This window comes from Atractosteus spatula, chromosome 6 (genome assembly GCF_055471065.1).
Source record: "Atractosteus spatula isolate fAtrSpa1 chromosome 6, fAtrSpa1.hap1, whole genome shotgun sequence".
NCBI lineage: Eukaryota > Metazoa > Chordata > Actinopteri > Semionotiformes > Lepisosteidae > Atractosteus > Atractosteus spatula.
Window position 1 is genome coordinate 10,404,849 of NC_142711.1, and position 27,394 is coordinate 10,432,242.

The 27,394-nt window shown below is 37.7% G+C and overlaps 1 protein-coding gene across 1 annotated transcript in view; it reads right to left on the reverse strand.

Moving 5' to 3' along the window:
• LOC148831802 (clavesin-1) overlaps nt 1-22,390 on the reverse strand; it is a 31,126-nt gene extending 8,736 nt beyond the window's left edge. Inside the window, exons 1-3 of the mRNA XM_088919370.1 lie at nt 21,960-22,390; nt 16,555-16,729; nt 2,012-2,122 (exon numbers count right to left, since the gene is read on the reverse strand). Coding sequence (XP_088775496.1) covers nt 2,012-2,122; nt 16,555-16,729; nt 21,960-22,360 — 687 coding nt within the window. The 5' untranslated portion in view covers nt 22,361-22,390. The remainder of the gene's footprint in view (nt 1-2,011; nt 2,123-16,554; nt 16,730-21,959) is intronic.
• Nucleotides 22,391-27,394: the final 5,004 nt, after the last annotated feature.

Consider the following 27,394-nt stretch of genomic DNA (forward strand, 5'->3'; position numbering starts at 1 on the left):
AGAGGTTACTTTTGAACATTAAAAAATGTTCTGTGTTCTGGGTAAATGCACATTCAAGTACTAAATTGCACAACGTGAAATTTCAAGGTAATATGCAGGAGCTTCAAAAATGTATAAGATGCGAAATACTGGCTACTAGACGCACTGATGGGATAAAATGTGATCCTGCTTTCAATGCAGATGACAGACGTCCACAGACCCCAAAGTGTAAGTCCAAATGAAAAATGTAATAAGTATGCACAGCACATAAACATTATTTCAACATTTTTATCAGATGTTTTTGTTTTTCTGCTTTTGTGTTGAACTATTAAAAAAGATTCCCATTAATGTTTTCTCTTTGGAGAAAAGCTTGCGATATTTGCTATTGGACTTTTCATAAAAAATGAAAATAGTAGACTTTATGTGTTACACTTGAAATGGGCTTAGGCAGTCTTTAAGCTGTTTCATAGGCTTAAGGTCCATCTATTTTCGAGTGTCAGGGTTGTAGGGCAGCTGGAGCCAATCACAGCAAGCTATTGGCACAAGGCAAGGCACACACTGTATGGAATGCCAGTCCATCACAAGGACAGACAGACATGAACACAGACGCTCACACCAGGGCCAGTTTTCCTAGAATCCAATTAGTCTACCTGTATGTTCTTGGACTGTGGGAGGAAACCAGAGCAACCCAAGAAAACCCATGCCAACCAAGGGGAAAACATATAAACTCCATGCTGATAGCACCCCAGGTCCAGAAATGAACCCAGGGCAATATCGCTACTAGGCAGCAACGTAATGCGCTGTGCCACAATAATGTTAATGTAACCAAAATAAAATATAATAGCCTTCTTCCATTGAAAATAGCTTTTACAGGAGTTACAATAATCATAATAATCTTTATTTTATATAGTTCCTTTCATGATACTTTTCTCAAGGAGCTTTATATTAAAACAATAACACAAAAGAGACAGGCATACACAAACTAATACAGCACCCTAATAGCTTTCTTCTACTATGAAGTGAGTTACTTTGAAAGTGATAACTTGACTTCCGAGATCCGATATGCATTGGGAAATCATTCTGGGAGCAAAAGAACAGGTTTTGCATTTCCCAAAAGGAACAGACCTTGCATTTTGTGAAGTGAAAGACAGCCAGAGTTACAGTAAGTGAACTGTGGGTGAATAGGGAGTTTGACTTCATATAAATAAATGTCTTGGTACTGTACAGTATCTCCACAGTGTTCCCAATATTCCCATAAATACTATGCTGAAAATGCTCCATTATGCATGAATAGTCTGAACAGTCAAGGGTGTGCAGACACATGCTTCTGTTTCCTCATCTGACACTAAACTTGACAGCTTACTGGAATCTTACCACTGCCTAGTTTACTGAAGACCCAAGTCTGTGTGATTCATCCACAGTTCACTCCTGTGTCAGTTTCAGCAATTTAAATGCATATTTATGCAAGATCCTCAGGAGTCTCATTTTCTGCTGCAGATTTTTTTGTCCTGCGACAGTGACAGCCACTCACTCTGAAAGCTTCAAGCTTTCAAATCACATACTCAATGTGTGATGCTGAATCGACTTGCAAGGGGAGTAGATCAGTTTCAAAATTTTTGCCGCTATGAAGTACCTAGTATTTTCAACATTTGAAATTGCCATGTGATGTTTTTTCTGTGTATAGCATAGACTAAATTTAATGGTGAACATACTATATAAATTAAAAATATCCTACATATAATGTACCTATACTTCAAACACACATTAGTGATAAACACTGTACTGTACATGCATTCAAATATTTTTACATGTGGTATGGTATGTATGGTTGGTATGGTATGCTCGTTGCTTCATTTAAAAAAAAATGGCACCACACTTTATATTATATTTGGTATATTATACTCATTTTTAAAATAAATTACCTGCTCCTTCTACATTGTTAAAGGTCAAATGTCTCTATTCTGTTTTTACCATAATTTTCAAGATGCAGGGATTCACTTCACTACTGAATTGTTATACAGCTTGTAATTACCCGTTTCCTGGTCTTGTCTTTAAGGAAGGGCTTTATAATTGTATATAAAGCATGGATGTACCAAGGCTGATTGACAAAATGGATTCCTCCAAAGCGGGCAGGGAAGCTATCCTGTGGAGATGAAAGGAGACAGAAAAAGAAACAATTAATTGGTTCTTCACCAGTGTGAGAATCGCTTGATTTGAGAACCAGTGCCCTAATCAGCAGTCATCAAATTTACACAAACAGGTGTGCTACTACCACATGTCAAAGGAATCCTTCTGCCTCATACTTCCACATTGATAGAACTAGGATATTGTTTTGTGTCCAAAACAACTGACGTACTAAAGTAAAGAAACATTTTTAAAAAAGTCTAAAACATTTTGTTTAGCACTGGGGTTCTGTTGGGATCATTTAAGCTCATGTCTTTGTCAAGAGGTTTCTCAAAGATAAAGTCTCTGGTGCTCTGATTATGAGAGAGGAGCTAACAGGATACAAAAGATAATGAAACAAATATTGTTGCTCTAACAAATATTATTGAAAAATTAGCTTTCACACTTTATTTTACACCAAAAAAACAAATGAAACCGTGAGCCCAAAAACAAAATGTGCTGTACAATTCATAAAACTCATTTGTGACAATCAGTTTTAATCTTTAGCCTCTGAATAAAGTTTTGAGAAATGGGAAGTACATTCAAGACTCAAAGCAAGATGTTCTTGTGCCACATAAAGTAGAAGCTGTACACTGTAGAAGCTGACACCCTGACTTTCTTCAAGAAACAGCTCCATGAATTTATGTTCTTACCTGAAAAGCGTTAGATGAGCCAAGTAGTCTCCTATTTTCTTGAGTTTATTATTACATCAATATCTTATTTTTATTAAAAAATGTCTGTTGCCCCATCTATATAGGTTGCCTAAAGCTTGTTGGTCTAAAAAATAGGATTTTTTTTACCTAGGTTTCAGGTAAAAATATCCTAGTGTGATATGAACTATTTTGATGTAGGATAAATTCCTTATATAACAAATTTGTCGATATTAAAGTAATTTTTATGTCCACGTGAAAGCCTGTCCCTACCTACCCCAGGTGAGCTCGTTCTGGGGAAGCTGCCCATAAATTATTACCATGCTAATCATACTATTATAGCCATTCTTTAACCACTATTATCACGCTACAATATTAATACCACTATATTGTCACAGCACTTTTACTAACCACATTCACCATTACTGTCCACTTTCTCAATGCAACGTACTCATCACCAGCTGCCATAACAATTATATTACTATTAACTCCAGCAATCAGCCTGTGCAGCTCTGTAAGTTGATGTTCAATTACTGTACTTCAAGAGTTCAAGAGAACTCTTCAAGAGAGATTCTTATACTTAAACAGGGTGACTCACAGCTTCTGCTCATTAAGGCAACAATGGCAGCTGTGACCTCCCACACCAGCACCAGCTGACGCCCTGTCACACTCAACACTTCATTTTTTTAAATTTTTCTTAAAGATGATGATTTTTTAATACCAGTTTTGGGGCACTAAAATGCATGCTTAGTAGTTCAGGATTTCAAATATTAACACTGTCTAGTATAGAAGGGCTTGTTTGAGCCACTCCATAAACAGAGCACATTCTGTGTACGATAATAGAATAGCAGTTATTAAAATCGAAACTAAAAGGAGGAAGGATGGTTTGATGGTCTTACTATTGCTATTAATGTTATACTGGCTGGGAACTTTTACCTCACTCAATATAAGAAAATTAGTATTGAATGTTAATACATTCTACCACAAGGAAGGGCATGTCCAATAACAAATGAAAGGGGTGTATGAAAAAGTCGTTCGAACAATTCACCAATGCTGTCAACTAGTTAGAAATGATTTGCTGTTATTGATGAAAGAAGATATGACCAACGTATCCATGAGACAAGTACGTGTTAACTGCCTTATAAAAACGGCTCAAGTTTTAAACACCTCACGTGCCTTCATAGTTCCAATAGTACACGCAAAGATTAAGACTAGAAAACATCAGGTTCTTTATCAGCTCACTAGTACAAATGTGCTCATGTAAAGAAACCAAAGTGCTTCCTGTAGAGCTCTGATGTAATCCACAAAAGTTATCTGCCTTGAACGTTGTCCACGGCACAATCACAACAAATCCCATAACACAGTATCTGACTGTATATTTTTATACTGGTAGGTTTAAAAAGAAACACTCCATTTTGGTTAATATGGGTGCATCATATTATTGCTATTAATCATAGGATTTAAAATTCACTCAGAGTGCAGAGCTTTGAGATCTAAACAATCTCATTTTGATGAGGACTTTTTCATTTAAAGTCAGATTAGTCTGAGGGCTACTGAGTATGACCTCTTAATGCAATGCTAAAAAGTATTTACGCTTTCTGCATCAAAATCCCATTCTGTTATTTATTCTTCAACTATTTAAAATGCAAAATTCAAAACTACACTCTCTCTCTTGACATTTAATTTCATTGACATGCATTGAAAAATAATAAAGAACTCCACTATCAGTAGGTAAAAAATTCCCTAATGATCACTGCATTGCATCTAAGAAAAGAGGAATATAGCCAATCTAGGTATGATCTCCAATCGTGCAAATGAACAGCTAATAGACTATAGTTGTTCAATGGTAGACAGCTCTATATTGGAAATTTTACAGGTTAAGATTAGTCACTTCCCCTATATGTTTTTCAGAAACTCTGTTGCAATAACTATCTAAGTTTCTATTACATAATGAAATAAAAAGAGAAAAGCATGTCATTCTTTTCTTAAGTAAAGCTGTCAGCGTGTTGCTGGAAATAAAAAGGCAGAAAACTTTTGACAGAGGAACCATCTGAAGTATTAAATTAGACATGAAAACCTATTGCTGAGAAATGGACAGAATGTAGTTTTAAAGGAATTTAACGGAGAACTGAGCATGACAAATGCAAATTTGTGCCTTTCATAATTAATGAATTTGAACACTGAAAGAATATATCTAATCTTGTTTGGTGCTTGTAATTGTATCAGTAAATATGGTATACAGAGCCTTTTCTCTCTATAAAGAGGTATAGTGCACATCATTCTTCACTTGACTCACAATATGGAAAATATTTCTGGGCAATTAACATTTACACCAAAATTCTCTAAGATTACCCATTTAACAAACAAACACCTTTTTGATATTGAACTGCAGCTCCTCCTTAACAGGCGGTTCTATGAAGAAAACCTTTACACCAGACAATGCTTTAGTGAATCTGATTTTAATTTCTGATAATGAGTCCAAATACCCTCGTACAGTTTTTGATTATAAGGCCTTGGAAGCTTAGTATCTTTGTCATGAAAAAGAAGGCCCTCGCCAGTCAGTAATTAAAAATCGTAGCTGTCTGTTTTCTCCTTTTACCCGTCTTTTATTACATATGTGCTGGGAGACGGTTCTGTTTGCTGTTGTCTTTGTCCTTGAGAAAGAACAAAACAAGGAGTTTCATGTCTAGATCGTGCTGCTGCTGCAGGATCGCAAATGCAATCATACTGTACACTGTAAAAATTATATCTGTGACTTTTTTGCCTAAAAATAGATCATATCCATTAGATTTTATCCATAAAAAGTCCATAAAAAAGTCTGTGTTCAAATTACTCTTTTACTACCCTCTATATTTGTACAGGCAGGAATTTATTCAGACACTCCTTTGATTCAGAGATATGGGTGTGATGCTTTTCTGTTGTTCTAATTTATTTTTATGCTCATATTGGCTAGATGGGTTTCCATACCAACAGGCAGAATCACTTCATTGGTGAAGCTAATTGCAGTCACAAACAAATCATTTCATGGCTGTACGGTTATATGACAATCCATCTTAATTTTCCCTTAACATAATACTTCACAAGCTTCTGCTGTAATTACACAAACCGGAATTACAGCTGAGCTTCAGAAGCCCTGAAGACCTGACACAACCTATCATATTAAACTAGATAAACTGGTTTCAGAAAATATTGCATGTAGACTTATAAGGATGCCATATTATGGATATGACATCCATCCATACATTGTCTAACTGCGTAATCCAATAGGCACAAGGAAGAATACAATAATTAAACAATAATAAAATGTGCAAAAAAAAGTTTGTTTAGTCATAGCGAGATTTGGATCAACTCACTTGATTCTAGGACAAGGAGAATAGTCAAACATAAACAACAAAATCTTTGTTACCTTTGTATTGGTATAGTTGAAACTAGGAATCATATAGCTAAAGTTATTTATTTTACTGAGGTTTTGCCTTATTCATAAGCTTTTAATGCATAAATAAAAGCAAACATGTTTTTCCTTTATCACAGCAGGATACATCTCCATAGATATCCACCGCCCTAGTCAATGAAATTCTAATGTTCTACTGATCATATTCCTTGCATTTTCCTTCTTAAAGTAAAAAGGTCCAAAGGTCCAAAAGTTGTTGCTCATAAATGTGTCCCAGATAGTATGAGAAAAGAAAAGGTTTCAATATATGAAGATCATTAATCAAACGAAATACATACAGTATGCTTTATCAGCCTGAATGTTCCATGTTATGCTTGGTGTGAATGTTTTTTTTTCCAGAAAAGCATTCAGGGACAATCTTGAGAATTACAGAACACCAGTCCATGTCAAATCTAGGATATTGTTGAAATATATCTCATGGTGATGTATTTAATGAGAGCAGGTGAAATCAACTGTTAATTGTAAAGCAAGTAAAAGTAAGCCCAATAAAGACAGAATAGCTTGGTAAGAAACTCTCTGTGATAACGAGTAGCTTATTTTTCTTTTCACAAGTTTTAATTTTGTGGGACAACTGTGGCAAATGCCTTAATCATCAAGACAATTAGGTGTCCTCCTTAATTGGAGTGGTTGACTGAACTAAAGATTGTTTTCTTGCTCATTGAAAATAAAACAGGGGAAAATTGATTAAAATGACAAAGAAGCATGGAAAGAAGTACGTGAAATAACAAATGACAGTAAAAGTACCATATGAGCAGAGAAAAGCAGTGATCTAATTATGAAAGCTAAGGAGTTGAGCCTTTGTACAAGTATGTCAGGACAGACGTAATCGGTCTTTCCCAGGTAAAACGAGAGTGGGGTTTCTCACAGATCCCTTTGTGCCTTTGGACTGATTTTGACCTTGAATTTCTGACATTCTCTACAAGCCTTGGAGATAACATTTTCATTTATGCTTGCTGCTCTTGTGGATTCGTCATGGCTTTAATGGTGAACAATATTATAGGCTAATGCAGGCTAAACTGTACTGGTTTATGTGCATGTAGTAAGAGCACAGAAGGAAAAAACAAGACTAAATGATACCATTTATTTTAGAACCTCATTCAAAAGTATTCTCAGAGGGGATGGTGAGGATGATTTTCTGAAGTGTGGTTTCCTGCTACATTAAGAAATAACAGTGAAAACAACAATTCAAAGTAATTTGTTTATTTCACATAGCATGATATGATGTTAAAGAGAAGAACAGTGAATATGAAGATTGAGCCTTGTTTTATACATTTATCAGAAAGTACACAACATTTGTTGGGATTTTATGCATATTTTTAAAATTTCTTTTTTTAATTGTCTTTTTTTTCCTGTGAAGTATTATCTGAAAGTTCCCATAATTCATGCCCTCTTTCTCTGAAATGCCTAATAGGATGAACTTTAAATGTGTATTAAAATTAATTCTGATTTTGTATCTGGGATCTATCACTCCTGCCTACACAGTGACATACTGTACATAAGCTTTTTCCTGCAGTACTGGAATCTGTGTAGCTTTATGCTTTTATCTCTTCTTTCCCCAAAGAGCTAACCATAATGGGAAAATTAACAGATTTTTTTTAAAATCCTGAAAATTGTATTTGGACACTTTAGAGATCTGTAAATTCTGTTGACTCTTCATTTATGAAAAGAAAGCGGCATTTTTCACAAATATGTAAAACAAAAGATTTTACTTTACTTCAGAGCTGAAGTGTAACTGCTGTTCTTTAATGACATTTAATGAATGGCAAATAACATTATATAATCCAGCCTGTGGCTGGAACATTGCTGGTTCAAATCCTGCGGCTGGCAGAGGAATCCTACTCTGTTGGGCCCCTGAGCAAGGCCCTTAACCCCAGCTGCTCCAGGAGTGCTGTATAAATGGCTGACCCTGCGCTCTGACCCCAAGCTTCTCTCCCTGTCTGTGTGTCTCATGGAGAGCAAGCTGGGGTATGTGAAAAGAAATTCCTAATACAAGAAATTGTATATGGCCAATAAAGTGATCTTGACTAGACTTTCAAAATCTAGCCAGGTCTCACTACTGAGGTTTTAGTTTACTGCTGACATTCATCTCGGGGCTCCACATTTATAAAGCAATTATCACCATAACATATGGTCTGAGAAGGCAATACTTGTTTATATTTTGAGATACTATGCATTTGTTAGCTGTGCTGGCACAAGCAGCAGAGCAGTGGATAAACGTGTGTGTAAAAATCAGATAAACCGTACTGTCTTTATTCAAGAGAGTTTGTTCCACAGCACCTGTATATAGTTCCATTGTTACGCAAGGCAGTAGTATAGGCTCTAAAATTATCTCTTTTCTTAACTATAATTTCCATTATTTCATTACAGCTTTCTGTGGAATATAACCATTTAACATTACATGTAAGAATGAGTTCTTCACAGCTGCACATGTAGTATACTGTAGTGCAAATTGTCAAGTAAAAGATAATCTGCATTGAACATTTTACCCTGAAGTGGCAATGTTAGAATTAGATGAAAAATCTTGATTGGAAAAATATATCAGCCTAATAAGGGAGCTACAAATGACCATTTTATAGCTCTGAAACTTCCATTTATCCATTTTCTGACCACTTCATCCAATACAGAGATATGCGAGAGAGCCGGGGCTTGTCCCCATAAACAACGGTTCACAGGGCGGGATACATCCTGGGCGGGATGCCAGTCCATCACTGGGCGCACAAAGATGCACACACTCCCACCAGGGACAATTTTCCCAGAAGGCAATTCATCTACCAGTATGTCTTTGAACTGTGGGAGGAAAAGAGAGCACCTGAAGGAAACCCATATCTGCATTGTAATTTTATGACAATGTGAAGCGCTGCCCAGTTCTTCTGGTTCAATATTGTTATTAAAATGTAATTCACAAGTAATGTTTGAAAATATATCTTTTAACTCCAACCGATTCCAACCAAACACAGAGAGAACATACAGATTCCACACAGATAATAGTGCAAGTCTGCATTTGACCCCAGATCCTCAGCACTGCAAGGCAGCAATGCTAACCATGGTGCCACTGTGCTACCCCCTTAAACTTCACACTGAGAATAAAACATGAAAATATATAAATCAGAAATAAAGTCTCTTTGTATACAGTACTACTGGGACAATTAATTTAATTATATTTTCGATATAGCATTTCTTTGGATACAAGGCACAAACTAGTTATGTATTGGCAGCTCTTCTGGATTTGACACAATTACAATTTTACAGCGTTTCCCAATAGTGTTCTTCCATATCTATTTAAAAAGCTCCTGCTGCCGTTTCCCAGCAAATTGCACAATTGAATAGGAAATAATTGCCAAGCAAAATTTCCTTACTTTACAGCTTCAGCTTTCCGTAAGTTGCTTTCTCACTGTGATAATTATGACAAACCAATTGAGCTATCGGCTGTCACACCGTAGACACATTAGCTTCTTCTTTAATTACGTTTGGCTTCTTTTTTAAAATAAATCTCATTCTCTGCTTCAGACGTGCAAGGGGGAATTCTGGTAAGTGTCTGCTGATATTATTCCTTTGCCCTCTCATCAACGTAAACCCCACCTTCACAGAGACATTGAAGTAAAATAGGCTTTTTGGAATCCAAAAGGAAAAGGCAGCCTCAATTTCATCAGCATCTCTTTAAATATTAACATGACAGCATTCAGGTGTGAAAGCAGAGGAGAAATAAATGTGTGCATGATGGGGCCCCGTACTGCCTTCTGTACACAGTATGCATGTTGTCTGCATGGGTTTTCATTTAGTGCTCTGCTCTGCTTTCACAGCCCAAAAACATCCTATCTAGGCAGTAGCCTCACTTTGCATTCTACAGTATGTCCTGCGGGATTAAGGATAAAGCAGTAACTGAAAATGGAGGAATGAATCATACAGAACTCAGAACAGAAGAACATGCCAACACAGACTTTTCCATTTCAGGTATGGATATCAAAAATTAAAAAGTTTCTACAAAGACCAACTATACTTTAATAAATAAATGCTGTAGGACTTAATTAGTAAGTGCTCATTTTGGCTCTACCATTTTTTAAAATTTGTTAATCCAATGGTAATACTGTTTATCAATGTTGATATTAGCAAATGCAAAAAGCATTTGCCTATGCTTCTGTGTTTAGGTTTCTTTTTTAATTTCAGGGATATGAAAAATGTAATGGTTAAGAATGATGCTCTCTCACATAACTATACTATAAAATACTATAGAGTCACGACACATTATGGACTTGTACAATACAGTAAACCTGCTATAATGCATTATGGATCACTTAACATCTCCTTCATCTCCTCGTGAATGCTCACACATCCACAACAAAACAGAGACATCAACTTCAAAATCATTGGAAAGAGAAGCTTTTTGTTAAAACATAAACTCAGAGGTCATCTTCAGATTATTCAGAACTACACATGCCAGAACAAGAGTCTGTAAATGCTGTTGCCAAGGACAAAATTTAGGACAACGTTTCTGACAATGACTAAAAACTATCTGAAATGCCAAAGACAATTTATTTGCCAGGCTTCAATGCTACAAAAAAAACCTATCTTCACTATTACAACTCCAGTTCAAGAGACCGGCACTAACATGTACAGCAGATACTGTTTGTAACCACTGCACATATAGTGCCTTGAAAAAACAGTCACGCCCATGCAAAATTCCACATTTCATTGCTGTCAGAACTTGTTATCGCATTTAAAGCAGAGCACACAACATGTAGTATACAGTATTTATAATCTCCTCATCCTATTCCATATACTGTAGGTAAACACAAAAATGATGGTATGTAAATTCAATTTTTAGTGATAATTAGATTTTGAATTGCATAGGTGTTGAAACCCTCTATGACAGCCCTAAATCATTTCAACTGCAAAAGCATAGCCTGAAATGTGTGTAATACAAGTGGTTTACCCCAACATCAGATTAAATGCATATGTCTTCATACGTTCCCTCAGATATACAGTACAGTAGGCTTTTAAGTCACATAGTGATTAACCATGAAGACCAAGGAGCTTTCAGAACCAATCAGGAATAAAACATTTAGACGCACAGATCAGGAGAAAGGTACTAATTCCTTTGAGTACAAGAAGGCCCATTAAGAAATGGAACGGTATCATCTCAACCAGACACTATCTAGCTCAGACTACTCTTCCAAACTGAGCATCAGGGCAAGCAGGAAACTTGTGTGGCATGCAACTGTGAAGCCAACAGTAATTTTGAAAGTTCTCCAAACTTCTATGTCTGACATGAATACATTGACAATATCTCAGTCAATACAAAAAGCGGACCTGTATGGGTGGGTGGCAAGAAAAATGCCTTTTCTGAAAAAGATTCATCTTAAATCTCATATGAGAGGTGCTGCAGATGTGTGGCTGAATATTTTTAAGGTCTGGCCAAGGTTTTATGGCCTGATTGACCCTTTCAAATGTCCAATTGCAAGGTTTTACTTGAGGTGCAGGCCCAACAGAGCACATCACGCAGGCAGCAGCATCCCAGGCGTCAAGCATGGTAGTGGAAGCATCATGTTATGATTCTTGCCAGCAGGACCTTAGTGATGACTGAACAAAGTACAGGTGAAAGCAAGAGGAAAACTAGCCTAAAGCACCTAAGAATCTAATACTGGGCGAAAACATTACGTTTCAGTGGATCATAAAGAACAAGGGCAAAGCCACATCAAAGTAGCCCTGCAAGAAGAAAGTGAATGTCCTTAAGTAGCCCACTGTAATGGAACAGCAACAGCGGTGTAAGGGGAAACCAGGAGGTGTTACACCAATGTAGTATATAACCCACAGTTAGGAGCTACAGTTCTTCAAACAGGTTAGAAAAGAGGTGGGAGCTCCAAGATGGGAGTAGTCCTGCAGACACAGGGATGCGGGCTGAAGAATTCAGTCACAGTAACCAAAATAAGTATACCAAGTTAGAGAAAGGGAACAGCAGTCCTGACTGCTGCTGTGTCAGGTGTGCTAGGAAGGTTATTGAGAAGTGTCCTTGTTCAACAGGATTAGCCTGGTTGTATATCAATACAATATACACTTCTGCTGCGGCCAACAGGAAGATAGCTCACGATGTTTTGAGTAATGAAGAGATCCCGATGTGTGATACAGGCTGGTTTATTGAAAAGGACGTGGTTGTACAAGGAGCAAAGGGGCTGTGTAGCGGGAAGATTAACCAGGAAGCAGGACTGGATTGGGAATGCACAGACTGCCTGGTAAGCAGGAACCGGACAAGGAACAGAAGCAGGACTGTGTAGGAAAGCAGGATGAAGCTCAAATACAGAACTCACAGATCAGGGCAGAGCGAGACCGAGAGAAGCTCAACAACTAGGCCCCGTGCTATGGTTCTTAAAAACTGTGCTCCTCGGGGTTCACAGGCCGCAGGTGGCTGGGACAGCCTGCTGAATCACTTGTGTGTAAAGCCAGGTGGGATTGAGACTGGGGGCTGAGAGCTCAGACAATGTACAATAGGTTGAATAAGAGCAATGGAGAGAAGAGATCAAGGCAGAGTTTCCTCACCCATGAAGAGGAAGAGTTAAGGTTTTTACAAATACAGGGAGTTTGGGGTTTGGGGGGTTTCAGGACCCTTTGGCTGGCTAAGGGAACTGAGAATGCACCTGAAATGTGTAAAACAGCTGGTTATAAAATATTCTTGGGGTATGGGGTTCCAAAAGCTAAAAGAAAGGCAGCCAGGGGAAAGGAAGTCCTCTCTCTGTGCCAGAACTGAGAAATTTCCACAGGAGGGACAATACAATTATTAATAATCCACAAGGGGCTCATGTGAAGCACTGGGGACACCAGTGAAGCTCAGGGTGTCATCGAAGGCTAGATGTCCAGGTCTGTAGGGAGCGTGGCTCTAGGCCTTCAGTGCAGTAGACTTTGTTGTAATCTCCTGGAGCAACGAAACACCGGCACTCTGACAGGAAAATCCAGCCACAGGTCAGCTAAATACCTAATAGAAATTCACGTAGCTGGAGAACCACAGTGGGTTGCCTTACTCTCAGATGTTTGAAATCGAGAGATCTGTACAAGTATTTCCTCTTGGAGGTTAGATTTGCTCTCGATGGATCCTCTGATACACAATGAAAGAAAGCTATCAAATGACCATGTCTACCATTTCTTCTGCTGAAATTTCAGTCTTTATGAAGAAAGTGGAAGATCACAAAATACTACTTCTTTTGTATTTGAATTCCTAATTTAATTATGTAGTATTGAATTACAATCAACATCTGCATTTGGTGGTCTGTAGCACACTAACACTATAAACTGGCACTGTATACCCATTCCTAACCACCTCCAGATGACTTAACTTAAAATAACATACGTTCCCAAATTAAATTAGGCCATTTGACCCATCTACTGTAGCTTGTTTGGTGCTTGCAGCTAATTAATCCCAAGAACAATTATTCCTTTATTGTTTGAAGAAGTCAGAGTACTGTATCTACTTCAATGACATGTTAGGATAGTTCCTGTCAGTCTCCCTTCATGCAAAAAAGTTTCTCTTAGTTTACACTCATGTCCTCCACTTCATGTTCCACTGGTTTATCTAAAGAAGACTATTGGGCTGACTTTCTCAATGTTTTTGAATACTTGAATCTGGCCTTCTTGAAGTCTTCTCATTGTAGACTCAGAAGAATCAAGTGGACAGCAGCCTGCCAGAACTGCATCTATTTAGACTATAACCACAAATGGAATCATTACCCTGTATTTGCCACAATTTTCTTTTAGTTTATTCCATTAATTTTGTCAAATTCTAAATTCCGGTATTCCGGTTTACAATTAGTCAACTTTAACTCTTCTCATTTTTACAGTTAGGGAATGCTTTTGAATGTAGGTTGATAGTAAATTCTAGTCTTAACTTATAAAAACAGATTTTACGTCTTCTTGGATAGAAAGCAGCCTTTTCAGACTGATCGGTCAAAATATTAAATTTAAAACATATTCAAGTTCTTCGTTCAAGTGATTGTTTCTATTTTTTTTAAGAATGTTAGTAATGACGTTTTCCATTTATTACTGGATGGGGACTCGTTTGACTCGATGTCCTTTAATACTAGATTATGTTAAAAGCATTTTGCAGTGGTGTTTCGTGTTATTTAATGGAGTTTAAAACAAGAGTTCAGGAGAAGGTCAAACCTTAATCTCGCCCACTTCTGCCTACCAGCATGTAAATATCATGCTTCTTACTTACTTAAGCATTTCATTTTCACATCCCACCCTCCACCCTATGCTTGCCTTTGCAGGACTTTAAGAAGGCCAGATGATGTAAAAAAGTGGAATTTCACCATTGTCAATGGCCCTATTTGTACGAACATTGCCACAGGATCTTTACTGAGCCAGCAGCAGGAACCTTCCTTCATGTGAAGAACAGCACCACCTACATCATAGTGTCCTCTCCCCCACTACACTGTGGCAATGGTTTGGAAATCCTGGACAAGAAGGAAGAGTGCCACCTACTGGTACAGCAACACCACTTAAAACAGCAACCTGGTTTTCCTTGGAAGTCTCTCTTCCCAGTCTTACTTCACTCCCTAAAGGACCCCCAAAGCACTTCACATAATGCTTTACACTGAAGTACAACGTCCATCTGCATGATGCATTGGAATGTATTACGTGCCAGCTCCCCTATTACAGAGCACATCAGGCAGAGAAGGAGGTACTTTGGATAGGCGTGTCTGTGCACACCCAGAATGCATTTTAGTTAGGATACTGCTATTAACACTCATGTTCTTATGGACAGTGCTCCACTACCTTTGAATAATCTTAGAATAGAAAAGATTTTTTTTTTACAATAAAGTATATTCAGTTAATATTAACTTGACATAACTTATAAGTTTCCAAACAAAAGGAAGCCATTTGGCCCATTTAAGTTGTTTGGTTGCTTGAAATGAATTGAATCAAGGATCAATTATTCATTTCTCAAATGAAGCCAGAGTATCCACTTCAATGACATGTTTGGATAGTTCATATCGTACTCATTTTGTGCAAAAAAAGCAAAGGAAATTCGAATATAAAAGGAGCACTCTTGTAGTCATTGTTCAATTCACGTTCTTATCGAAGTTTGACATTTACGGTACATAATCATTTTTAAAATATGAGTGAATGACGTATATAGAAAATCATCCGACATAGGGATCCCACCCATCCATTTACCAACCACTTTACGACAATTCCAAGCACTTTATAATACAGGGTCTCAGTCAGAAAGCTACAGGTGGGTTTTGAACGTGCTCCTTGAAGCATTTCTACTTTCAAGACAGCGTGACAATGCGGGAGTGGGCGGGGCCGCGGCGAGCGCCGGTAAAAGGTCAACGCCCCCAACTGAGGGACGAAAGCGCCGGTGTGAGGTTAGCAGGGACCAAAAAGGGTGAAAAATGCAACAAAAAGACATAAAGAAAGGTGTACCGCTGTGCACCGCGACCGAAGAACCAATAGCACAGCGGTGACCAGACTGGACTTACTCTATTTAGCGGGGTCTGGTAGAGCAGGGCGCGTAAGGCTAAAAATAAAACAAAAACTCGGTGTGTGAAAAAAGTGTGTCTGCCCCAGTGAAAATACACGACGGGACAGGCAAAGAGACATAGAACGCCTTATGCGGGTCCAACCCCCCTCCGCGACTGTCGGTGGAAAAATACTCCCTTTTCGGGGGGTGGACCTGTTCATCCCTTCGGGGGCTGTCCAGTGTGCCTTTATAGGACCTGCCCAGTTCTGGCTTGTTGTTTAGAAGCAGGGACAGCTGAGACTACAAAGGCGAGGCGTCACCCTTCCTCCAGGACTCCGCCTCCACGTTGAGCACGCCCCCCGCGTAATGTCGCAACAGCAGTTTAGTCCTTAAGAGTTATTGCAACTTTTTACACAAGGAAACTTTCACAAGCTGGTGATTGTTAAGGGACTTAACTTAGAGCTAAGGAAGTTTGATACAGAGGGAAGGAAGAAATCGGAGTTCTTGGTTTTGTCACTTTAAGATCATTACATGAATACAGAGTCCTGCTCAAAGAAAAATCTAATCTGTCATAATGTATGACAAAGGGAAAAGCATTTTTAATTTTTGTAATTAGCTGCTGGCTTTGTCCTTCCCATTGTCTTTAATATATACATGTTTCATTATTGTCAACAGGTGCCTAGGTAGGACTTCAGTGATGGACCAACTGCTTAATCTTCTCCAAGTACTGTACATCTCCCAATGCAAGAATATAAAAACTCCATATAAAGAAGCACCCGCAATCAAAACCACAGATATTTTTCTGCCTAATCTCATAAGGAACAATGCATAGGAATTCTAAACTTCTCCAGTTGGCCTACCTGTAGTCCTTCAATAGCCAGTTTGAGTATAGTTGGGGTGAGCTTGGATGCCTGTTTGAAGGAGAAGTTACTCCAGTCAATGATCAGAATGAAGCCATTGATCTGCAGTCTGGGGTCCTCAATCAACACTTCCAAGGATAGCAGAATGGCTCTCAGGATGTCAGTGAAGGAGTTTCTAGCAAAGACAAGAGAAAAGATCAGGCAGCTTTATCTTCCTCAAACCCATAAAATTGGATATGGCAATATGTATGACTTTGATGCTGGTAAAAATACTTTCATCCACCCAGGGGAAAGCTGAATCATGGTGTGCTATTTTCAACTTAAGAACAAGCTAGACCTTCTGAAGCACTGTAAAAGAATGCAAATTCACTGTTTCTACATAATCACAGAATATATACAGTACAGAACATTTTACATTGGGCAACCTGAAATGGGGTTTCACCATCAATTGTATTCAATATTTTTGACTAGCATATAACAATGTAATTGGATTCCCCCTGAGATTTTACATCTAATGTCACTAAAACTTTTTTCATCATTTTGTTTGTAAGTCTCAAAATTAAAACAATGTGCAATAAGAAACATATTTTTGGATAAAAAAGCATGACTTCAGGTGTAAGCCTCCAACGTCAGTGCACACTGTAAGAACGAATGTGTCTGCGTGGAGATCAGGCTGCTGCTGGAAATTTGAAATTGCTTTGTGAATCATCATAAAGATCCTTTAAGCTTCTGAGTTCAGAATTTACACATGTCCAGCTACAGTTAAAATGAAGTAGTTAAATCAGAACATGTTAAATGTTATCCTAACCAGACACTGCTAAATAAATGAATACATGCATATAAAATGAAGGGAAATATCTGTATAAGCCATCTGTTGTTGTGTAATAGCATTTATTGAGTGGATCTGCATCCTTTATGAAATTGAATTTCCCATCAGGGGCATGTTTGTTAAAAGGTGGCCCTGCCTCCATGACAACCAACTAAACCTTTGACCTTTATTGTGCTGGATCAGATCTTCCTCAAAGAAAATTTGGCAGCAGGGCCTCCTCCAACACTATTGATCAATTTGCAGTTCACCACTGAGCAACATTTGCCTGTACTTTATTTGCAGTATATAGATGTTCGGTGGCTCAAACATGAAAATAGCCTTCTTCAAGATTTAAAATATGTTTGAACCTCAGTAGAATATGACTTAACATTGAAATAAGATCATAGACGGTTAACTATGACAGCTGTGTGAAATTCATTGCATAAACACAGTACCGCAATCTGACCAATGCTGCTTATACAGTGTTTTTCTACTTTGCTATGATCTAAAACTCTTTAAATGGTATCATTCCACTCTGGCTCAGTGTTTGTTCTGCCAGGGCAGCGATAAGTTACTGGAAAACAAAAACAAATGTTAATGTTTTTCCAGGGGTGATTCTAAATTTTCAATTTAAAAAGCTTTTCATTCTATGGTGTTTTTGTTATGGCTAACTGCCATTTTGAGTTGACTTTTCAACAAAGAGAGTGTTAAATTTATATGTGGAGTACTGCGAAATGTGTAGATCATGCTTCATGCTGGCATAATGCTTTCACTTTTGTGAAATGTCTTTTGACTGAGTTTCTCTGACATTATCCTTTCTGTAGCAAGTGACGTTGTTTTTCAGACATTCTGTATCTAACAACAACCTTTTCCCTAATGCCTGTCACATCTTAACAATCATGCCATGTTCTGTTGGAGACTTTCAGTACATTTAGGTGACCACTACAATAAATCCATCATTGGTTATTTGTTTTTAATATTTTATATTTTGAGCTGCTTTATTATTTATGACACCATAATTATAAAAGTCATTTGAACATAGTCCTTGCATTTTTAATAATCAAGGGCACACGTCATTTTCACTTTGAAAAATGAAAATTTGAAAATGTCCTTGTACCCTAATTTGTCCTAGATTATTTTTTAACATATACATATTCATACTGTACCTCTGCATCCCTGGAATTAAAAAAACGTTACATGTAGAGGCTGATTCTGTGCTGAAAAGCAAATAGAAGGGAAATGCCAAATGCAACGTTTCAGCTTGAGATAGCTCTTCAGAGAGAGGAAAGGAGTGATGGAAACAAAGCAAAGCAGCACAGAAGAGAGAGCATGTGAGAATGGGCACAGCAGGTGAATCTTTCCAAATGAATGGAAAACCTGGGGGAGGTGCTGAAATTTCTAAATGAATCAAACGTTCCATAAAGAAACTGGTCTATCACTGAGAGCTGGTGGGAGGTGTGAGCCAAGCTTAAGGGTCGTCTTGGCTTCTGGTAGCGTTCTGGAACTAGTTCTGTAGAACCCTGTCAAAGGACGCATACAGAAACGTCAGTGTTATCATGGAGAGATTGGCGATCCTCACTGATCTGACATGTTTATTAAAATGGTTGGCACTTTCTGCACGCGATGCAAAAAACGAGATGGCAGGACACATATGATGCTGTCTGGGTGATCTTGAAATGGCCGAAGGGCCGTGCATGTGTGTCCTACTTGATACATATTTGCACAGGTTTCTGTTGCAGCAAAAGGTGTTTAGATTAGGTGGTTGGTAGTGTAAGGTGAATGGTGGGACTGAAGAAAAGACTACAGTTGAGAGGTCATCCTGTAAAATGCAGAAATCTTCTTTGATGACCGTGAGAATAGAAAGAGTATTGTGGTGAAAGGGAAGCGCAGAACTAACCTGCAGAGCAACAGCCCCACAAGGAATTCTCTTCTGTTTGTTCTGCTAAATGTATCATCAGAACCTGGCTCATTTGTTGATTGTTTAACTGTAAAGTGCCTTGAGATGATGTATCTCGAAAGAATAAGGTTATTATCGTTGATATCATTTTATTCATGCTGTGGACTCCATTGTGAGACATCCTTTTAAGAACGGATGAGGTTTCTGAATCAATAAGTTACCAACAATCAACAAAACGTTTCAGACAAATTGCCTCTTCTTGTCAGCACTGTTTAATATGCTTTGCATTTTGGCAGTCAAAAAACCTTCAGCACCGTTTTGCATAATGACTTAATGATTTTCTTACCTTTACTTTTCTCTCAGTGTTATTTTCTCAAAATGCTCTAAAACCTCTGAACCTACTTTCATATAAACTCAATAAATTAATGTGACCATTGTCTTTTGTTCTTGTTTAATGTAAAATTGTATTTTTTTGTTCAATTCCGTAATTTATTGTGTATCACAAGTCTTCTAAAAAGCCTATACACAACGGTCAATAACATGATCTGCCCTGATAAAGACTGCTGTTATTATTTTATGAAGGTAATATGAAAATGAAACCTTTGTAACATTGAAACATATGTAAATAAATGCATTTAGAATAAATGACAGGAGATCCTGCAGAGAACTTTGCAAATTATTGACCAAAGAGGCAAACTGCTTCTTGAAGGATCCACCTCACCTATTTCACAATAGTTTATGACAGACACCACATGCACTTTATTAAAGGATTACATCACATTTTCAGTCCTACATGTACCTTAATTAACATTCTGTTAAAATTGTTGAGCTTGAGGTAATCATTTGGGTTAACTATGTCAAACACCAAAGACTTAATAGTTATCTCAGTGTATTTATGTCCTGTGTTGAAGAAGAAACATAACTCTTGCGTAAAGAATGCTTTCAGAAATACGGACAGTTTTGACACATCCTCCCTTGCAACCCAGAATACTTAATAATTCTTGTCTTTTACCTTCAGCCATCATTAACATAGGATATATAGTTGTTATAGAACAAAATATATGATTTAAAGAAAGTACAAGCTAATGTGCCATTACTGCACAAAACGTAGTGGCATAGTGTTAACAGACCGGTATCACTTTTAACTGAAGTGTCCTCCTCTTCAACTTTATAACCTCAAAATAGCAAGTACCTGCATCATCTAGAGTTAAATCTTTGATAAAAACAATGTATTGTGGTTAAAGTGTAGTTTTCCTGTGTAAAATAAATAATATTTACGTCAGACAACTTTTATCCTGAAAAAGGTAGCATGTAAGCAGACTTCTTTAAAAACAAAATCTTAATATAAAAGCAATGCTATAATACACCCTGTCTTAGTTCTAGTTCTTGGTGTTTCACTGCTTACTCAAAGAAAGGCTTACAGACTTTGTCACATTTACCAACATTTTGTTAAACATTATTTTTCCTTTCTTCCTTGTTATCTGAGGGGAAGAAAATGCACCCTTTAGTCCTTTCACCTCTATTTGATTTCCTGCTTCCTTCATAATACATACAGTATGACTAAAAATGTAGAAGTCTTCTGTTATAGAATGGAATTAATTGGAGAAACGGGCAGCTTTTAAACCTGATTGCTCAAAATTCAAAAGGTGCTATTCAGAATGAAAAACTGTCATTTCACATTAGTTTTCCAACACCTGAATAAGCCATTGTTTAGATTCTCATATTATTTGTTATGGCATTCAGAAAATCAGTGTAAATGTTTGCTCTAAACCAAAAAAAAGTTTAGAAATGAATAAGGAGTAGTCACAAACTTTTTTTGTGTATGAAAAGTTTTGTTTTTAAACATATGACATCTACTACTCTTCTTCACATATCCCCAGTATTCCACAGCTACTGGGACAGTACAGTCACAACCATCCCAGTCAGATCACAGGATTAACATGATTGATATGTTTGAAAATTGATATGTTTGATTGATAAGTCCAATATGACTCATGCATATATCTGGTTATAGTAGAACAATTCCTTTTTCAGCATGCACGTTCAGTTGGGCCTGGTCAGTCTAAGATTTCATACTATTTTTTCTTCTTTGTGGGTCAACAATAACAATGGTACGAAAAAGATATTGTGATTTTACCTGAATGCTCGTGCAATTTTTAAAGAAAAAATTAGACACACACCTTTAGCACCAGTGTAATTTGTTACCATTATGAAACTCATAGTTAAACACAAATAAGCAACGTTCATTGACAGAAGCTCCAGTGACTACAGAAAGTTAAAACTTCAGTGGTTTGGATATTTTGTCTCTGGGTATGTGACCTACAGCTAGGATGACCTTTGTGGCATAAAAATATTTCCCAAGAGACATCAGACCACACCACACAAAAAAAACAGTAAACAACTCAGCACCTTGAAAAATCAAACTCGAGATGATCCTTCAAAGATCATACATAGGCCAAATGGTTCATTCTTACTGTCAACAGAAATGCTTGAGTGTTACTGCTGGGGCAGAGAGTAGGATCATACTTTCACTGCCCATCCTGACATGAAACCTTACTTCCCAGTAATTTCTGCCTGTTGAGTTTCAGGACTCATAACTACTAATATATATACATAGAGAAATTGTTGAGATGTTCACATAAAGGATTTTTATTGTAGAATGAGTACCAGAAACATATTAAATACAATGTAAACATTTACCTACTCTGGTCCCAGTTGGAAGCGAAGAGGATAAGTATTTTTCGGCCGTATTGATCAGGGTTTTCCAAGACTCCTGGGAACCCATCCATCAATGCTCGTTTGATCCCCGGGTCATCAGCCTTAAAACTTTTAAACATGTCCAGATTTTGCTGACGATATTGGAAATACTGAGCCAGCAGCTTGAAGGTCTCCATTTGATTAAATTTCCTCGCTCTGAGGAACCTTAAAATGAAAGCATCGTCCGTGCGCAGGAATCCTATGTCGGGTCTGGTGATGATCATGTCCCTGACCTGCTGAATATCCTGGTGAAGAGTGTCCGGGTTTTCATTCAGCTCCAAACGAGCTTTCTCTATGGTTTCAGGACTTAGACCAGCTTGTAAATGGGTCATTTTGTCTCTCATAGAGTAATTTCACTCATTCGTGTTCAATTTCCCAAATGTTTTCTTTGCTTGTTATTAAAATCCAAACATAGGTAAGGTTCTCGACATTGTGAGTGAGGACGATCTTTTTGTAAAGCTCCCAGAAATGAGGAAAATCAGACGTTCATTTTCTCTGCACAAAGGTATTCGATTCTTGATATATCTGCTTCACACACATGCCTAAAAACTGGAGATAATGATAGTAAATATAGCATCACTTAACAATGATCATCTTTGAATGCTTAAATTGCTATGGTAAAAAAAAACGCATTACATTATGTATATATCAAGGCCAAATAGTGGAATATTGCAGAATTCAGTTTCACCCCAGCCAGTTTTGGATTCTAAGAAAATCCAATTTTTATGAATTTAGGTTAGGGTGAGAATGAATCTGTCTGAATCAATACGATAGTTTAGGTTAAGATGGTGGTTACTGAGCAGTCCATCCATTGAATGCAGGCCTATACTGAAAACAGTGATGACTTTAGGATTTGCCCAGGCACTCTTAATGAAACTAGCTTGACTCAGGCAAAAACTAGATATGTCAGACCACTGATTTTGGTCCTTAACATGTACCCAACACCAAAGAATTGAAAAAAACAAAATATGGCTATTTCTTGATGCCACTGTAATTTGTTCCTTTATGGAAAGCAAGAAAAAAACTGTAATGTACAGTATAAGAAAACACAGGAAAGCAAAGAATCCATGTTGGTACTTTCTGGGTTATCTACATGAGGTGTGTACAAATGATTCTAATTATACAGATCAAAGTATTATACACTGCTTATACACTGCTCTAACTAGTCCTTTGACCTTGAGCACATTAAGTGTGATACAGAAAGAGCTTGACAGGAGAAGATTGATCTCAACATAACAAACCTAAATCCAAAAGATGATTGAAAGATGAATGGAAAAAGACAATGAAACCCTATCAGTTGTGCAACAACCCACCATATGTTACGATGAATAAAGGACAAAATAAAATGCAAACAAAATCTTTCGTTGTATTTTATTTCACTGTCACATTAAGAAGAATACATTCTTTGTAAACGAATAATTAGACTACATTGGCTCTTCCTTTGCTAGTTTGTCCAGGTCCAGGTGGAATAACAGATGGATACTTTTTTCAATTAAATCATAAGTATTTTAAGATACTGTACTCTCATTCAAGAAAAGTTGTAAAAGCGTAGGACTATCACTATGGTGATAAAATGAGAATACCCTTATAAATGTAAAGTAGTTTTGTAGCATTATATATTAAAATGATTCATCTGTGCAAGCCATTTAAAATAATGGCGATGCCTGATTTTGTCACAGTACTTTACTTCCTTATGTGTCCATGTAATTTACGGTACATTATCATTATGAACAGTTTTCACTTAAAAAAAAAATTAAAAAGCGTATTATTCCAATTTTTAAGTTTAAGACACATAGTGAGAAAAGCGCAAACAAGTTCCAGTGGCAGATGATAAGAAATTCGACCCACTACTGTAGTACCGTCTGAAATTGTTCATTGTCCTGCTCTAAACCTTGACGTCCGCATGTATACATATTCTAAAAACACAAAAATACCCGCACGATTATTGCGTTACTGGACATCTGCTTCGTGGTAGCAAAATATGAGAAAATCTTTGTGAAGGCGACTTTATTTTGAAAATGACACCGGTATGATCTGCACCATCCTCTGAATATATGCATCAGTTGCTACAACTTTTCTTTCTGTTCCATAATGTGTACTACTCTATGTGTCTATGTCTCTTCCCGTGCGTCCAATAAACCTTTTCTTTCTAATTTAGCGATGTTGCACAAATGCTTAAAAACACAAAAATAAGATAACGAGATGTAAAGAACGACGCAGGCATCACTCTGAGTGGAATGGAGGAGACGCGGATGGAGAGAATGGAAGAGTTGCAGATGCAGTGCAGATGAGAGCTGTCCACACAACTAGGTGCTGAACGACCCTGCAGCCAGACAGCAAATACTGTGCTGCATTCGTGCAAACATATTTTATCGTTATAACCTGGTCTTCTTACCTCATAGATTATCGGTTCTTTGTTTAATTGCTTAATATCGTTCTTAGTCGATTGGAATTCCCATTATTCAATGAAGAAATGAAGATGACTTTTTTCCTTGACGTTAGATTTTTCCAAGGACGCTGAAGTATCCTACCAAACCCCTGATGTGATTCTGAAACACTAGTAGGCGTGAGCTATCCTTCAGTCCTCCCATATGGAGTCAAATTTCTTCTAGGTCCTAAGAATGCTAGGAGGCACACGGTTCCTTAAGGTTATTTATAGAGATTATTTACGCTTCAAAGTGACAGAAAAATAACACGTATATGTTTTTTTTTGTCAATCGTCAATCGAAACATAAATTCATCCCCGTTATGAAATCCGTGTAAGCATTTTTAAAAAGGAATTAAATTTCGCTTTAAATGAAACTTGAATGACCGTGTGCGGTAAACATAATTGATTCCAGGTGTGGAGGTAGTTATTTAACAATTGTGTTGTAAGATGTACATGCTGTACATATAGGAATGACCGAAAATCTGTATTATAAAATGAGTCGTCAAGCAGCAAATTCCTCACGATTTATTTTCCAGACGTAACCAGCAGCTCGCGATCATCAGAGTTGTTCAATGTATTGGTAACGCGAGCATTTGTACCTGAAGAGGTTTAAAAATGATTTTTATATTTTAGATTCAAATAAACGACATGAATACAAGCAGCTTTGTTTAGTTAAAGATATACAACTAAAATCTTTATATCAGCAAGACTGAAGGATATCGGGGGGCACAATACATGATCGAGAAGTTCGTTATGTTTGTATTTTAGTTTGTTAAGAACGAGACACAAATCTCTTTAAAAAAACATTGTATTATCCATTATCTTTGGAAATTTGCTTCCCGTTTATTTTAAAATGTCAAAAGTGCCATGTAGTTATGGTAAAGACATTTTTTTTTACAAGAAACGAATTTTGCAAAACTATTCAGTGTTTATTTGCAGTATTAAAATATTTTAAATGCAGCACTTTATCCACATGATTTTATAACTGTAGCACTGCGAATCCATATAGCAATATATGTTAATGCAGTTAGTGTTGTCATTATTATTTTTGACGACAACGAATGATTAAAAGAATAAACACATATGACAGTGAGAATCTTCACAATGGCTATGCTTGGAAGTGAAAATGGCTTCAATGATCAGTGAAGGATGCACAAGTGTTCAAATTCCTAGTTGTGGGACAGATACAACATGCTTAGACAAGAGGTGGGACATGATAATACAAGAGGTGTGGTGTCAGAATTATAATTTAGGACTAGGATTAGTACTATAATTTGGACATCAGGTAGGACAATGGATAGGTTACTGTTACTATAGGAAGTAGGGCCTGTAGAGAATGATGAATGTGAATTCAGGGTTGCAACTAGAAATGGTTACATTTTGACTCAAGGTACACATTCTGTCCTATTCGTCCCTGCTGTACTGTGCATCCCCTGTTTAGTCTGTCTGCTGTCTGCTTGTGTAGCAGATTCCCTCTTTCATCCATCTTCTGTCTGGCGCCATAGCACATCCCAAGCTCCCATCTCACTGATTGCCTTTCCTTGATCAAGCCAATTGTCACGGATGTCGGAAGGGACAAACCGTGGAGAGGCAGGAGAGCGGAAAAAGACCCTATGCGTAGCTGCGGAACAGGGGATTAGCCCAGGCTCAGCAGTTCAGGAGTCGAATAGAAACCAACGCCCTCAGGTAGCGGACATGGGGCGACCTGGTGCTAGGTGGGTTTCAGGACATCCAAACCTCAATGCTGAGCAAAGCAGAATAAGTGACCCAGAAATATATAGCCCCAGAGAGAGAGACACCAGAAGGAGAGTAAAGCACAGGAAACTAGGGACAGGACAGAGTAGGAGCGCCCTCTGGCTGCAGAGTGCATGACACCAATGGACTTCACAGTGTGTCATACAGATGGGACACTTCCCAGATCAACACCGTGTCGTAACATCTGGAGGATGGGTGACCGAATTGCTTAAACTAAAGCATCCCAGGACTGAGCTAATCTTTGCTGTAAAATATGCTAAAAGCCAATAATTACATAGAACAATCTTTTACTTTTTGGCAACAAGTTCTGATTAAAGTTCTTCAATATCAGTGGGATTGAAAAAAGACATAACAAGCATTAACAAGCTTTAGTCATGTCATGTCATTTACGAAACCACTTTATACTATATGGTTTCACGGGAAGCCGGAGCCTACCCAGCAAGCAAGGAGCGCAAGGCAGAGTACACCCTGGATGTACTGCCCTGCGTTGGCGCCAGTCCAACGCAGGGCAAGTGCAAGCCAATCATAGATGGGGATAATTTGGAGGCCACAGGAAAGGATAGGGGGGAAATTTGCCTGGACACTGGGATAACTCCCTACTTTTATCGAGAAATGCCCAGGGATCTTTAATGACCACTGAGAGTCAGGACCTTGGTTTAACGTCTCATCCAAAAGATGACGCCCACTACAGTATAGTGTCCCTGCCACTATACTGGGGCATTAGGACCGACACAGACCGCAGGTTGGGTGCCCCCCGCTGGACCCACTAACACCACTTCCAGCAGCAACCATAACTTCCCAGGAGGCCTCCCATCCAGGTACTGACCAGGCTCATGCCTTCAGTGGGTAGCCAGTTGAGAGATGCAGGGTGATATGGCTGCTGGCCAAGCTTTAGTCATAAACCTAAAATTAATTCTAAACTTGAATCAATTCATCACTATACAAAATTTAATCCAAGTCTTAAACTACGTCTAAGACTAACCTTTAACCTTAAATGTCTTGGTATAACCACTAACCTTAACTGTTATGATACCAAAACACCTTACCAAAACTTAATTATACATGAGCCCAAGACAACCCCTGTCACTTAACTTAACTCTAATCTCAGCCATGACACCAACATTAACACCAAACCCAGTATGATCTCTGACTGTAACCAAAGTCTTAGTGCTAAGACTTTGCCTAACCCTATTAT